At 51.2% G+C, this 15261-nt stretch overlaps 1 protein-coding gene across 1 annotated transcript in view; it reads right to left on the bottom strand.

Annotated features, from left to right (window-relative positions):
• The window catches only part of CTNNBL1 (catenin beta like 1), a 42356-nt gene continuing 27095 nt past the window's right edge, over nucleotides 1-15261 (bottom strand). The window contains exons 12-16 of the mRNA XM_062623794.1: nucleotides 11284-11381; nucleotides 10214-10294; nucleotides 4763-4900; nucleotides 4208-4280; nucleotides 1-167 (exon numbers count right to left, since the gene is read on the bottom strand). Coding sequence (XP_062479778.1) covers nucleotides 79-167; nucleotides 4208-4280; nucleotides 4763-4900; nucleotides 10214-10294; nucleotides 11284-11381 — 479 coding nt within the window. The 3' untranslated portion in view covers nucleotides 1-78. The remainder of the gene's footprint in view (nucleotides 168-4207; nucleotides 4281-4762; nucleotides 4901-10213; nucleotides 10295-11283; nucleotides 11382-15261) is intronic.

Here is a 15261-nt window from a genome sequence, read left to right as displayed (position 1 = left end):
TTCACAGAAACATCACTGATCGCGCAATCAGGGTGGAGGGGGCAGCAGAGGCAGAACCAGGTGCCGAGACCTCGAGGCTCAGAAACTCTCCAGGAGGTCCAGGATCCGCTTCTGCTCACTCTCCCGAAACTCCTGGTTCTTCCCGTCCCCGATGTTCTCCGCATACTCTGCAGGGGACAGAGCAGACAGGCACAGGCTGAGTGAGACACTGACGAGCGATGGCAGCTTCTCATGCAGAGCCAGAGCAGAGCCTAAACCTGCATCCACTGCCAACACCCGAACGGGAACTGATGCAGGGAGCATCCGTGGCTTTTCTCCCCATCCCCAGGGTTAAAGCTTTGTATAACAAACACCTCCTGCCCCTCACAGAGCTCTGCCCGGTCCCCTCACACTGCATCACCGGGGCAGGGCTGTCACAGAGCTGGTGAACGTTCCTAACCCCGGGTTGACCACGGTCCGACCATCCCAGAGGAGGATTTTGTCTCAAGTACAAACCAATCTTGTGGACAAGTGCTTCTACCCCGCAGGGAAGAAAGCACCAGCCTAGATCTAACTACGAAACAAACTCCTTGTCCTCAGCAGAGGACACCAGACCCTGATCACAGTCCTGCTCATCCATACAAACAGCCAAACACCACAGAACCAAAGGCTTCCTCCCCAGCTCTCCTTCCTGGCACTCGTTGTTTGAAGTCAGCAGCTCATTCCCGTACCGGCTCCCTCCTTCTGCCACCATAACCTGCATGCTCAAAGGAGGTTCAAAAAGGAAAACTGAAAAGCAGGCTTGGAGCTGAGCAAATCTTCGCAAACCAGAGCAGACGCCTGCTCGGGCAGCGCCTTCCAGCTTCCCACATTCTTCCCCTCTTCCTAAACAAACAGAGTTCACATTCAGCCTCTGAATGGTAAGTTGCTGTAGAAAGTTTGCTTTTAATATTTATACGTTCAGCACCGCTACGTGCTCCTGAGCTCCATCAAAGCCTTCATTATAAGAGCCCTGAAAAGAGCGAGGACAGGGAGAAGCTGGCTGATGCGCGAGTCTCCTGCGGGTACTCTCCCTCTCCACGTACAAGAAGTGGAGCTCATTGCCAGGGCCTCTGGGAGAAATCCTGTTAATATTTATAGGCCATGACAGCACCTGTAACCAGAGGAGGTGGGGAGAGCTGAGGTTTGCTGCAGGTGAACCTGACCCCCTCGCTGTCCTGGCGCAGGGGCACCAGCACAGGGCACTTGTACCTCCAGGAGTTGCTGATGCTGATTTGAGACCAGATAAACCCCAGCACCAGGCTTAAAACCCCAAAGAAATCTCGCACCAAGGCTGTCTGCATTTACTTTTTAATTTAAAACTCCACCTCTTCAGTGAGACACCAAAAACCCAACCCAACGTACGCTGCCCCTGCCCACGGTTAACCAGAGCCGACACGTGCTGGGGCTGCACAAAGGGAAAGGACCTGAGATTGGTTTCTGCTTCATTAGATAAAATACAGTGGTTACGGAATAGTAAAAATCAATAGGGGAATACTGAAGCTGGTAATGGATATTGGACGCTGTAAAGGCTGCACATACTGAGGGACCATAGGGCAGACTCAGCACAGTGTTCATGACATTCCTACCTTCGCTTTTGGATTACCTGTGCTAGCGGGTTTGGGCTGTAGCGCTCAGGAAGCATTTCACCTTCCTGCCTCCCTGTCATGCGTACTATCTGCACTGAAACCACAAGTTTAACTGGGCACCAGGTCTTGGTGCTTCTGGAGAAGGAGCTCTGCACCTCTGACTGCAGCTCCCCAGGGGGAGCACGTACCATGGGCTGTATCCAGATCCCTACGGAACGCAGATACCACTTGCTGTCATGCAGACCAGTCTCCAAAACATCCCCAGCCAAGCACACACTGCTCAGGCATTCTCTTCCACAGGATGAATTAACTGTCCCATTGCAAGTTACACCTGATCTTCCCAGGCAACAGAGCTGCAGGAGGAATGGTCAGGCTGCAGAAATGCATTTAAGGAGCCTTCAGTTGTCCCCTGCCCACTCTCCCCCCCTTGAAAGCCCTACCACAGGAAAACAGTCTGGCTTCCTCGCTTGCATCGTAAGTAATTCTGAGCAACCCCAAGGGATCCATCAGCTGTCAGGTTGCCAGAGAAACATGGAGAATATGTAGGCCATAAAAATCAAACTAAAAACCAAGCAGCTAATTAGTATGCAAAAATAGAAAATAAAAACTGAACAGGAGCAACACGCTGAACCGAGAGTAAAAATAAAGCAGCCCTGATCTGCGCTGGGAGCAGCTGGGGTGGCCTGGAACAGCTCAGTCAAGGCATCAGCCTCCTCTCAGCCATTTGGGGTAGAGGGGTACTGTTCCAGCAGCCAGACTTGGGGTGTCCCCACTGCCCCAGCCCACACGTCACCAGCTCCACAGCCAAACCCACGGCTGCAACAGGCAACCACGTCCCACCAGCAGAGCCCTCCAGAGGGCAGGTCCGTGTCTGTGGTGTTGCTTCTGTCAAAGCTGCTGAATCTTACACCGAGCATACCTGGACACTGGCGTGTAACTACTGAAGCACTCCCGTGTCACCAGCTCAGGCTGCAGGAGAGCTCAGCGCTGCTCCTGTGCTCAGGAATCTGCTGGGCCCCACGGCACTATTTCACAAGGACCCACCATAAATCTGTTTCTAAGGTCACTGACTACTGCGGTGGCAAAAGTCTCTAGAACTGCCAAGCATCAGAGCTGGGGAGAGCTGCAGCAGAGCCCCAAGTGCTGCGTCCATCACCAGTACTATTAACAAGCCACGTATGGCCTCTTCGGCAGGGAACACGTCACTGCTGAGCACCAAACCTGCAGGAGAACCTGCAGCCTGTGAGACACAATGAAACCCCTGAAAAAGCCTCACAATGCAAGTCACTGTCTGTGAAAGGAGGCACCAGATGAAATTTTAATGCAGCTGCCCTCCAATTCAGCTTAGCATGTAAATCAACAAGGCAGAGAAATGAGCGTGAGGTGTGTGGGTGCAGCGAGGTGTGCAGACAAACCCCATGGGCACCCACGGCCCTGGTCAAGCGTGGGGACCTGAAAGCAGACGTGTGCCATGCTCTGAGTTGGAAATGGACAGTTTGGAAGCAGGAATTGTCAAGTATCATGATCAAAATCAGAAAAGACACCCTATCCAGTCCCCCTGTTCATCAGCAGGCATTAACTCGCACTTGCTGGCAAAGGATAAGAGCCAAAGAGACTGCCTATAGCTGCAGGTAATCTCTCACTGTCAGAAAATCACTCTTAATTTTGTCATACCAGCCATCCTTCTGATCCCCTTCTTTCCCGCATATGGGAAGGGACAAAATCGACAGGATCTTCAAGAGAAACGCTGCCTGTCCCTGCCAGTGTTGAGGGGGGGCAAGAAGAGGCCCAACAGAACATCACTGTTACTGCCTAAGAAGGAGGCACTATAACACCACAGCCCAGCACCCCCAGAGACATTGCTGGCCTTCCCTCCTCTCTAGGAGGGAAAGAGACTCCTCACCAAAGCCAACACAGCCCCTCAGGAGCAGGCTCAAGCCTCTGCTAAACAAGGAGGCACCTCCTGTGGGCAGCAGATCCCCAGGGAGGGCCCGAGTCCTGTCCTCTCCTTGCCTGGTTCAATTGGCTGCGTGTGCTGCAGATGAGAGCCACAGCTCAAACCAGCGTTGCCCTAACTCAACACAGGCATTAAAAATAACAAGCAGTACTTTAAAACTGGGATTGCAAATCACAACAGCTACATTTTAAAGCTACAGAGGATACTTTAATGCTATAATCCCTATTAATCTGACACTAAGAACAAGACAAATACACCACAGATACTAATACGGTGCAGATGGTGAAGTGCAGGGCCACGTTAATGAAAGATGAGACTCCACTATTCTTCTCTTCAGCACGCATGTACCCTTCCCTTAAATATTGACTCTAGAGTTAATGTCAGCAGCGAGTTCCAGCCAGTGTGCAGCTGATGGCAGCACGAGGTGATGTGCCATTCCATGACAGCAGATAACAGCAAGTGGCCTAACTCCAAGGTCTTACCAGCTCTTACCAGCCCTGCCCATACCTCAGCACATTACTCAGCTGCTGCCTGAAGACGCTCATGAAATCAAGCAGAATTACATGTGAAGGCTCATCCCACACAGCGGTGACCCAGCTGTGCTGCAGGGATGAGACACATCCACAAGAGTATCTCAACTCACCCTTTAGGATGTGTCGAACAATTTTAATGGAGCTGCCTCTCATGTTCAGAATCTGATGGACTCTCTGACGAATCTGACGGGGGACAGGAAAGAGAAGCAATCAGCCTCCAGTACAACACAACCCCACACACAACCCCATCTGTGCCACCCTGAGGGAAGAGCAGAAACCCCGAGCACCACAACACCCAACTCAGCCTTTCCTAGTCCACAGTCCCAGAGCACGTACTCACACACAGGAAGGTGTGTGGCACACGTAAGCTCGTAACAGTGTTACAATCCCCCTGCACTCACACACGTAAAGCTGCAGTATTTTGCACTGGCCTTACTCGAATGGTGTTGCATGAATCCTGTGACAATTATCAGCCTCTACCCGTTAATGCCCTCCTGACTGCCACAACCTGAGGAAGCTGCATGCACAAGTGAAAGAAGGAGGTTCCCTCCCAAAAAAGGAATTACAGAGAAGATTATTCACAGGCCATATTTGCAAGGATGTGGAGCCTTGTCGTATCATGGATGGAAACACAGATGATCTGCCAACCTTGTCTATAGCTTTACCTGGGGAACACTGGCATTACAGATCTCTGCCATGATGTAACAGATGAGCTGTAGAACAAAGAGACCAGCATCCAGGCGACGGAGATAGAATTCATCTTCCATGTCATCATCTATTATCTCTCCCCGACGCACCATGTCCTGTAAAGCAGCACAAAGGAAAGGTGTGATGCCCTCTGCCTCCCCAGGCACCTCCCAGCAGGGTGGCAAAATGCTGGAGACAGTTGTGGTTTTAAGGAATGCTTTGTTCCCCAAACACATTCCAGACATTTCTTGCCAAAGCAGCACTGTTAATAATTCCTTTCCATTCACAGACACTTCACCAGTTGTGACCCAGCTTTTGCCTCTGCTGCTGCTGAAGTGTGTCCAGCTGAAAATTAAAATTTTAATTTAAGCACCAAATTGCATTTCTCAGTGGAGGATCAGAGGCTGTGACTGTGGAACACACCTGCCTGGCTCTCACTTCCAAGTCCCCTGGCACCTGCCCTTCCACTGGCCAGCTGAGGGTGCTGTTAAGCAGTGTAGAACGTGACTCCAGGCGACTCAAAGACCTATCAGGCTTCCAACTTCATTATCGACTGCTGAAGGAATAAACAGGTCGGAAAGCTCTGCACAAGCACAGCTTCACCATGCCCAGCCCTGCTCTTCCAGCTTCAAGCACTGGCTCCCCCAGGAACGCTGAGGGTTCGCTCCTCCCCTGCTCGTTCAGCAGTCACTGGTGAGACTTGCCCAAGCAGAGGCCAAAGACAGAACACACGAGGCCATTCCATCAGCCTGCTTCAGACAGGATCCCCTTCAAAGCCTGTAGGAGCAGCCTCCCGGTGCCCAGGGCTGTCACCAGCTGACCCTGCTACCCATCCTCATGGACCCAACAGGAGGAATCGCTTCCAGCACAGGCAACCTTCTCCATTTGGGGTTTGGGTTTTGGTTTTGTTCTTAAACAAAGGAAGAAGCTTGTCAGCCCTGCTGCCTGCCTGCAGCCCGTGTGATTTATTATGCAGCATCTGGCAGGTGGGCACACTCCAGCAGAGCAATATTTTCTCATTAGAGCCATCACCCGCAAGAGCTCCGTACCCACATGCTCGGCGCTGCTCCTTGGGGGTGCTCCTGCAAACACACACAAGGTCACCAGCACCAGAGCGGATCCAGGCCGCCAGATTTCCCTGTCCTGTCAGGCCAAGCCCTCACATCCAGCCGAAGGTAAAGTCTTCCGGGCACAAGAAGGAAACCTAACCCTGGGCACTTCCCACTGGAGAGAGTGCGATGGATGCTCGCTGTGCAGGGAGCTGGGGAAGCGACTTGCAAATACAGATGCCTCTGGGAGGCAGAGAGGAAAGCCCAGGTAATAAAATACTTCTTTCCTCCTAGAAACCTAGCCTGCAGTGAAAGGAGAAGTTTAACGAACAATGCCTGCTTACCAATGCCATAAGGTCAATTGCTTTGGCTCTACTCCATGATGCTTCAGCACCGGATCCTGTGTATTCCAGCATCTGCACAACTGGAATTCACTCCAGGTTCTCAAAACTATGGGCACCAGCACGACCTTGCAAGCAAGCTTTTGCCAGTAAAACAAAAATCCAGTTTTATGCAAGGAGCAACCTTCCTCACCCTACATCCATGTCAGATTACAGGAGTCTGATCAAATCTGGTCTCTAAAGCTAAACAACATGAGGTTGGCCAGCCAGAGGCTGGGGTAATGTCTGAAGGATCAAAAACCCCACTCAAGGCAGAAGGCAAAGCTGGCACTGCTGAACTACAGCTTACCCTCCTCTGCACACAAGCTTGTTGGCTACTCCTCTCAGCAGTGCCAAATTCCTGAAGAGAAAAACCTCCACAGGCAGGATTTGACCCTCCAGAGCAGGAAACAAAGCCCGTGTCTGTTCTGTATTCCCATCCCAGCGTGGCGATCACTGGAGCTGGATCCAGGCAACGGCTGTCTTGATTACAGCGGGAAGGCGACAGCTCTAACAGCCCCTCTCCGCGGAGAAGCGAGATTATTTTGTACCAGTAAATGAGGCAGATATGAATTAGAAGACAAGCATGGTTCTAAGGTGCCTTTTCACAGCCTTGTTTTTAAAGCCACATCCACCCTGTAAATGCTCATCTGCCTCCAGCCCAGCACCAGTCACCTTTCCACTTTGTCTCCCTTGCAAAGCTGTCAAGGCTCTAACCTCCAAATGAGCGCTCAGATGCCATTTCTAATCTGCCAACAATATGTACTGAGATGCCCCTTGCTGATGGGAGAAGACAGCAATAAGATGGGCTTCTGTGAAGCTAAAATGAGCCTCTCACACTAATGAGGCAGGACTGACAGGCCTCAGGGTGTGAAGTAGAGACTCAAAACCTAAACACAGAATGGATCTGCCAATGAGGTAACAAGAGATCACATTTGCTCCACAGAGTCATTGGAATGGGACCCAAAAGATTCTCATCTTCCTCCTTCCTTATCCTTCACCTTCCCCAGCAGCCACAGCAAGGGTGGGTGCTGGTCAAGAACAAAGGACACCTCAGTGGGTTGGGTAGTGAGGCCCACACAGGTGAGCAGAGAGGAGAAGGCTGCAAGCACCGAGTACAAAACTATTCCAACTTGTCTCTTACACCAAGCGGAGCTTCTCTCCCCTCACTACTCTGGGTCTGCACTACGTGGAGGGGCAGTGGTGCAGCCGTGCTCAGAAGGTGCTTTCACACCTGGATGCAGCTCCAGGCAGCTCCATCCTCCTAAACCAACCCAAACCCTCTTAAACAAACAAACTCCCGTTTCTGCTATCCCAGTGTGTGGACACTGCTCTCCTGCTAGGAGTTCCACCTCTCCCTTTCAAGGGTGGAATGACTTAACTGTAGCACAATTAGCATGTAATTTGTAAGTCATTACAGCACAAAGTATCTGGTGAGAATATTTCATGGAATAAACCTGCTGAGCATAATTTTCTGTGGAACTGTAAAACCATGAAACCATCTCCTGCCTTTTCCTGCCACCACCAGAGATCACTGAGGCTACTGCTGCCACCTGCAATTATCCCTCCTTCTAGAGGGAGCTGAAAGCACAGGATTTCCCACCTCTTCCTATGGAAAGAATTCAAGAATTTGAGAGGTGGAGGAGGTATCTCCCGGGTTTTGTTAACTAAAAACTCTAAGAAAAGCTCTAAGGCAGGCACCGGGTGTCAAACACACACATGGACTTTGCTCCCGGGTTTCACACGGGTAATGGGTAATTATCACCTCTGATCACTGGAGAATAGATTCCACAGCAGCAAACAAGTGGGTACCACTGAGAAGGGCCCCCATCCCATTCCACTGGCCATATCAAGGATGCAGTTTCATCATGGGTTCCTCCTCAGAAACCCTGGCTTCAGTGATTCTTCCCCTTCCACCCCCAGCTGTCCCCACACCTCCACTGCAGGCTGAAGAGCTGGGCTATAATCCACAGCACTGAAATAAGCCACACAAAGACAGAAGGAGGAGAACTGCAGGAGCTTCTTATACCAGCTGCACGACCAGAGGTGGAACAGCAGCTGTGATACACTCGGTCCTGCCTTGTGTAATCAGCTTTCACTTCCTGTAATGCCGGACTTACACCAGGATACTCTGCCCTCAGACTGCGATCTCATTCTTGTCAGCGCAGCTGAACCTGTAAAATCTCATAAGGTATCATTTTCCTAGGGGCAGAGAGAAGGATGACCGGAATTTGGAGGTCCTATGTCCTCTACTGCAAGTAAAAGGTCAAAATCCCCCAGACGCCACAGCAGTTTCTAAAGGACCCAGTGTTCATCCCATCCACTTCAATGATTCATGTGCCACAACAAGAAACATTAAAGTGCTCCATAAATCCTGTCACAGCCAGGCAATGCTGTGATTCAAAGGACAGAATGATGGCTTTTGACTACTTCTGCATGGGGAAAATGCTCAAGCCACTTCAGATCTCGGGAGACCACGTCCCACTGTCCATCTGAGTGCACTACAAAACAAAGCAAATGGCAATTCCAAGAGTTTTCCAAGCCAGAAACAAACCTCAGCATTGTCTGTCATACCTGTTGTGCCTAATACATTGCAGATATGTTTCTGCAAAATCCTATTCTTAGCTCTAAGAGAGGTGAAGAACTCCAGCCATTCCAGCCCACAGAGCCCAGCAGTGGGGCCAAAACACAGTGGTCTTCTTGGATACAGGAGGAAAACCAAAGGTTCTTTAGTTTCTCTTCTCCTGTGCATCAGTAGACATGAATGGGTTCATATTATTAACTGAAGAGCTTCTACACAAGCTTCTTCACACTCAAATTTCCTTCACCCCTGCGTTGTGCTGGCTGTTTGCTACAGGAGTTAACAGTTGCAGAGTGCTCCAGGGTCTTTCTTGATACAGGGCACATGCACTGGCTCAGCCTGTCGCATTGAGGGGCTCCTGTACTGCACTGCAGCTGCCATTACACCACAGGACTTTGGCCAGGAAAACCCATTCCAGTTTTTGAGTTTAGAACCCACACACCAACACTGAAATGGAAAGAACAACTCATTCTGAGGAGATGAACAGAGCACGGAGGGATAGCAGGGAAGGGTAAATGCTATTTTCCTTCAGGCCACTGTTCGTGTGTGAAGCTGCAGCTGTGTGTATGGAGCCCAAATGCTGGCAGCAGGCTCACCTCCACCCATCACTCACCCCCTGCCTCTCTGAGCAGCAGCAGTGTTGCTCCGATGCCCTCGCAGTGCTCCTGGTGCCGGTGCCGGGGCCTGGCCATGGGCACCAAGCTGCGTGTCAGAGCCTCTCAGGGCTGCAGCCAGTGGCACACCAAGCACACCGCGATGTGCTGCAGCCGTTACTCTCTGTCAGTGCTAATCAATCTCACACCCTCTTCAGTGCTGATACAGATAATCTTGCGGGAAGGTGGCCAAGCTCGCTAACAGCTCTGCAAGCTGCTTCCTGACTCCAGCAGCTCGCTCACTCTCAACAAGTCTGTTCAGCTTCGGTTCCAAGAAAGTGCTGTGTGGGACCAAGGCTCGTGTCATTCAAATGGCTCACTGCTGGTGTGCGGGGAGCACAGGGAGCTCCCCAGCCTCTGTCTCCAGCCTCCTCTAACTAATCAAAACAGATGCTTCCTCGCAGCTGATCCGAACTCTAGACCAGGGTAGGAGGCCTCGCACATGAGCATGTAATTGTCTCTCTGCATTTCACTTACTCTCCATCTGCCAGACCAAGGAAGATCACAGCCAAGTAAAAATGAAAGCAAACTGCAGCACACTTAGGCCCTCCTGGTAAAACTCACTGTAAAAGGCCAAGAGTATTTGCTGTAGAGAAGTTCTCAGCCTCTTTTACGTGAGGTTAACTGGAAGCTGGAGAGGAGGGCAACAAGAATAAGGAGCTAACAGCACAGGTATGAGGGCACAGCTTGGAAGTGACCCCAGCTGAGCCACAAGTTCTGTGCAGAGGCATTAGACATGAGCTAGCAAAACTTAAGCAATACATACATGTTTCTCTCCATCAATCTTCTTATCAGCTGCCTGCATTGCATCCAGGTACTTAAAATACAGTTCCATCAGCCTATCAACCTGCAAGGGCAGAAGAGAGAGACCTAAGCAAGAAAGAAGAACAATGCAATCATCCTTAATCCTTCATGCCATTCTGTTTTCCTTCCAGCTGCAGTCTCCACAGAGGAACAGGTGGCTGTCACTCACAGGAAGGAACACGTTCTGGAAGGATGTGGTCGGATGAACACAGAGTCTGCAGGCAGCTCAACCCAATCCCCTATCACAGTATGCATTCATCAGCCCCAGCTAAAAGGCAGCAAAGACACAGGGCCCCAGCTCGCTCCCCTGTGCTGTGGCTCTCCCGGTTTCTTTGGTCAGGCTTACATAGGATATACCAGGCATGTTACAGCTTTGCTGCTCTCCTCTGAAGTGGAACTGGAAGCAGTCTGCAAGCGGCAGAACAGGTTATGAAGAACACCCTTAAAACACACTGAGTGAGGAGAACTAAGAAACCAGTATTTCCCCAGTGGTGGAACTTACAAACCCCTTGGGATTACTGGTTTGCAAAAGCTGCTGTTTCTGTCTCACAGCTCTTTGATCTATCCACTACCATGTAAGTATTTTGGAACGAATTTCCCAGAGTAAACACCACTGAAGGGACACATTCTAGGAGAAGCATGAGGAATGCTACACGTGTACTACAGCAATTCCTCGACTCCCTGCAAAAGAGCTTCACTACAAACACCAGCACCTTCCCCACTGCCCTGGTTTCAGAGCTGGTGTGATGTGAAACCACGGAATGTGTTACATCATCAGCCTGCAGCAGAGACACAGCCTGGGACTGAGCATCACTACTGCTGTGTGCAAGAGGAAACAAAAGCCCCTGGGATGTGGGAGGCCAAGTGCTAAAGGCACTTCCAGTCTTCCAGCTTCTGGATAACACCATAAATGAGCACGTAAGTCCCTGCAGCAGGTACCACGAGGCTTTTCAGTAGCTCACTGAGTGCAAAGAGGCAATCTGCTGGTACTGAGTATCCTCCCAATCCGGCAGCCACACACCGAGCACTCACCTTCTCACTGTCATTCTCTGTGAATTTATTCAGTAACCGTGTCCTCTGCTGCCCTCTCAGGTTTCGCAGAAGGGAGGCCAGGATGGAGCAGACATGCTCTGGAGATACAAAATGAAAGTTGCATGCTGAGATCAGGAACGGGGGCTCATTTACTCTGTAACATGGCATCAAATTTACTCCTTGCACTCCTGTGTGTAGCTGATGATAAGCAGAACCCTGGTCTCGTCCCATCACTGGCACGAGGAGGCAGAGCAGGAGCAGCAGGAGCAGGAAGTCTGTCAGGAGGCCAGGCAGCTCCTCAGCCTGCACAGCCCAGGCAGGGATGTCTCCTCTGGTTCTGTGCACTTACTCCTGCCACACACTGATCACAGCCCTGCTCGTCCTCAGTGACCTGGAAAAAGCAGCTCCCATAAAGCCCAGGTTCTGCCCCACTCAGCTCCACAGGCTGCAGGGTTTTAGACCTTATGCTGTAGATACCTCAACAGATTCACAACTGCAGCTTCTCCAAGATGTCCTCATGGAATCTTGCTGGTTAAGACTCATGAAAAATAACGACCATAAACATTTCCTCACCCACGGTGGTGGGGAGGGAAGGGCCTTGAGACTGGGTCTGTTCAGAGAGGAAAACGCAGCGTGCAGAGGAAAGGGATGATCATCTTCCCGCTGCCAAGCCACGCTAACACACATTTCCATGGTGCTGCCTGGAGCCAGGAGCAGCCATGATCAATGGCACCACGTACAGAGGACAAGTGGCACAGACACATCTGCAGGGAGCCTCCACAGGCAGATGAAGCTGCCCAGGCTGCCTGGCCCTGTCCTTGTCCCTGTCCCCTCTCCTCTGTATGCATTATCTGCGCTGTGGCACGGAGCACGCAGGCACCCCGTTCCATTAGCCACTACAAATGGGGCTTCCTTCCAGGAACAGATTTCTGCCTGAGGTGGTAGCGATTTTTCATGCACCAAAGAGATGGGGAGGAGTGGGTGGAGAACAGGTTTATGGGTCTCAGAGCCGCGGCTGCTCCTGACTGGGCAGCGAACAGGGATGAAGGGTGATGGCTCCAGATCTGCCTGTGGCACAGGAGTGACCACACCACGGAACCACCACCAGACACAGGCTCTACATTAAAAACACAGTAAAAGCCTCCAACGTCCCTGTAAGATCCTGTTTGCTTCAGGTAAATATACAGCAAAATGAAGACTTCTTATTTTAAATCTACTCCAGCAGCAGCTGCTGCTTTAGGAGGCAGCCAGCGCTCTGCATCTCACACTATTCCCCCCAACCTTCTGTTTTTGGAAGCGTTTAGAAGTGTTGACACAGTACTTTAGCAGTCATGTTCTCACCAATGATGTATCTTCAGTGCCTTTTTTCAATATTCATTGGAATATTTCTACACTATATTTCACCAGGAAATGCATTTTTGCTTTGCCACCATTCTTGCTTTGGTGCGCACATGCAGGTATTTATCCATGTTTTCAGTAAAACCTTTACAACTACTGAGAAGCCTGGAGCAGCTGACATGGGCTTTTAAGAAGGAGGTTGTTCTTTCAACACATCACTCCAGAACCCCGGGAGAGGTTCAGCTGCCTCCTCAGGATGCTCAACACTATTTTGCAGAAATATTTCTAAACGATATAAACCTTTTTATCAGCTTCCTGAAAGAAACGCGCCGGTGTGCCCCATCCTGCCCCCCCAAATCCCAATTATGCTCTATTGCAGCTCCTGCCAAACAAACCCCAACAACCACAAGTCCATCACCACAGCACTTGCTCAGGGTCGGGTCCTCTTCGGAGCAGGGTTAGCAGCTGGTGCTGTTCCTTATACCTGAAAGCAAACCGTGGGGCTGCCCGGCCCTGATCTCCACTGGCAGACAGGCCACAAGCTGGGGCGCTGCCTCGGGGTCCCTGCCCGCCCTGAACGCTGCGGGAGCCCCTCATGATCCTGCCTGCATCCCTCAGCATCCACAGCCCTGCGCAGGAAGTGCCAAGGGCAGAGGCAGGCGCTGCCGCCAGCCCCGCTTCCCAGAAGGAGCGGATCCGAGCGCTCTGAAAGCCAGCGGCACGGAGGCTGCCCCGGAACCACCGCCACGGGAACACCACCGCCTCCCGACTGCGCGGCGCTGCGAGGTCAGAGGCGCCTCTCACCCGCACACGGGGCGGCTCCTGCTCCCCTGCGCCAGCCGCAGCCCGGCCGCTCCATCCTGCCCGGGACAGGCTCACCCCGCTCCCCGGAGCTCTTCCCTCTCCAGACGGGCACAGAGGCTTCAGGATGCAGCCGCGGTTGAACCACCCTAATTAGATCAATCTTGACTTCGGCGGAGGCAGGCTGGAATACAGATTAATCTGTTCCGTGGCTGGCACTGGCAGCTGCAGCAGCAGGAGGTCCTGTCACATCAAGCCACAACATTACCCTCCTCTGCCTTTATTATACTCCCCCCCCCCCTTGATTTTTTACATTTCATTCCATCAGACACCTGCCTCCCAGCCCACTCCCCTGCAGCACGGGTGTAGAGGAGGCCAGCATGCTCCTGGGCATCCTGGTGATATCCTGGTGAACCCAGCAGAATTCACTTCAGAGCCTTCTGTCTTTTAAAGAAGTCTCCAGATAAATTCAAAGCAGGAAAATATCAGGGGAAACAGAGAAAACAGCTCTTGTAGAAACTTCTCCACTTCCTAAGCACAAACCTCTGTAGTTCATGCCTCTGCTGGGAAATATGGATGGAGCCCCGGCACATCACAAAGACCAGAGCCAGGAAGGAGGATGCTCGCACCAAGGCCACGCTGCCAAACCTGCCAGGACACAGCCTGCATCCCTCCCAGCCCAAATCCACAGCAGGAGAGGAATACCAAGAGGTGACTTCAGGAGTTTCTCCTTGTCATGGTACAATCCCAGCCAGTAACTCAGCACCACACAGCCATTCACTCACTAAACCATCGGTGTGCTACCAGCATTGCTCTCAGACTGAAGCCAACACACAGTACTGCACCAGCTACGAGGAAGGAGAAAAATAACTGTCAGAGCTGAAACCAGGACCCTCCTCCAGGCTGGTTTGGGATGCATGTGAGGCTCCGACAGAGGGTTTGCAGTGCAGCCTTGTAAAGCTGCAGCAGACTGACTGCTCTTCACTTGTGTTGGTGGAACCAGGGTCACACTACTGCAGTGGTGCAGCATCTAACAAGCTTACCTTTTTCCACATGCATTAATAACTGCATTCTAACAGAGTAACCCTCTCAAGTATCACAGTATTTTGCCAAGATAAATCTTAAAACACTGACAACAGTAAAACACTGACATTACTGATGGGTAAAGCAGGACCTGGAAAGGCCAGAAGAGCTCCATGCACAACGCCCCTGTGAGCTGGACCCCACCATCATGCTGAATATAGAACAGAATTCTGTCTGTTGACTGGGAAAGTTTCTTTTTGTGGTGTTCCTGTAGCAGGGAGCACTAATTGAGATAAATCTAACTCTGCCCTCAGCATCATGGCTCACTCCCATCAGATTCCTGTCGCGTTCTGGAGGCTTGACGGTAAAATAACAAATAGGCATAATAAAGCCCTGTTTAAACAGGCTGATGCCTTCCCCAGGTATCCACTTCAGCAGAGCACCGAATGACGCTCCCCTGCGGCTGCCAGAGAGGCCAGTTCAGAGATAATTCTTCATCAGGCCGCTTTCTGTGCCTGCCTTCTCACTGGTCCGGTCCATGCCCGGGGAGCTGGGTCTGCAGCAGGTTCATTCCAGGGGCTTTGCTGCCTGTCAGCATCTTCTACACAGGAGCAGGAGCACATTTACTAAGAAATGGGGTTTCTGCTGTTGCTTTTTACACAGGTGTACAGCTGAGTATCTCCTTGTTGTGAGAGGGAGAAGGGACAAGACATCACAGCAATAGGAATTCTCATTTGGAAATTGGCTGAACTAATTCTTAGTATCAAATTAAGCATTCCTAAGTAAACCTGACATCTAAGTCAAGAGAAGGCATTT

The sequence above is a fragment of the Pezoporus occidentalis genome, unplaced genomic scaffold (genome assembly GCF_034315485.1).
Source record: "Pezoporus occidentalis ecotype Australia unplaced genomic scaffold, CSIRO_AGI_Poc_V1 ctg259, whole genome shotgun sequence".
Lineage (NCBI taxonomy): Eukaryota > Metazoa > Chordata > Aves > Psittaciformes > Psittacidae > Pezoporus > Pezoporus occidentalis.
The sequence above is the reverse complement of the archived record's forward strand: the minus strand, read 5'-3'. Positions and strand labels throughout refer to the sequence as shown.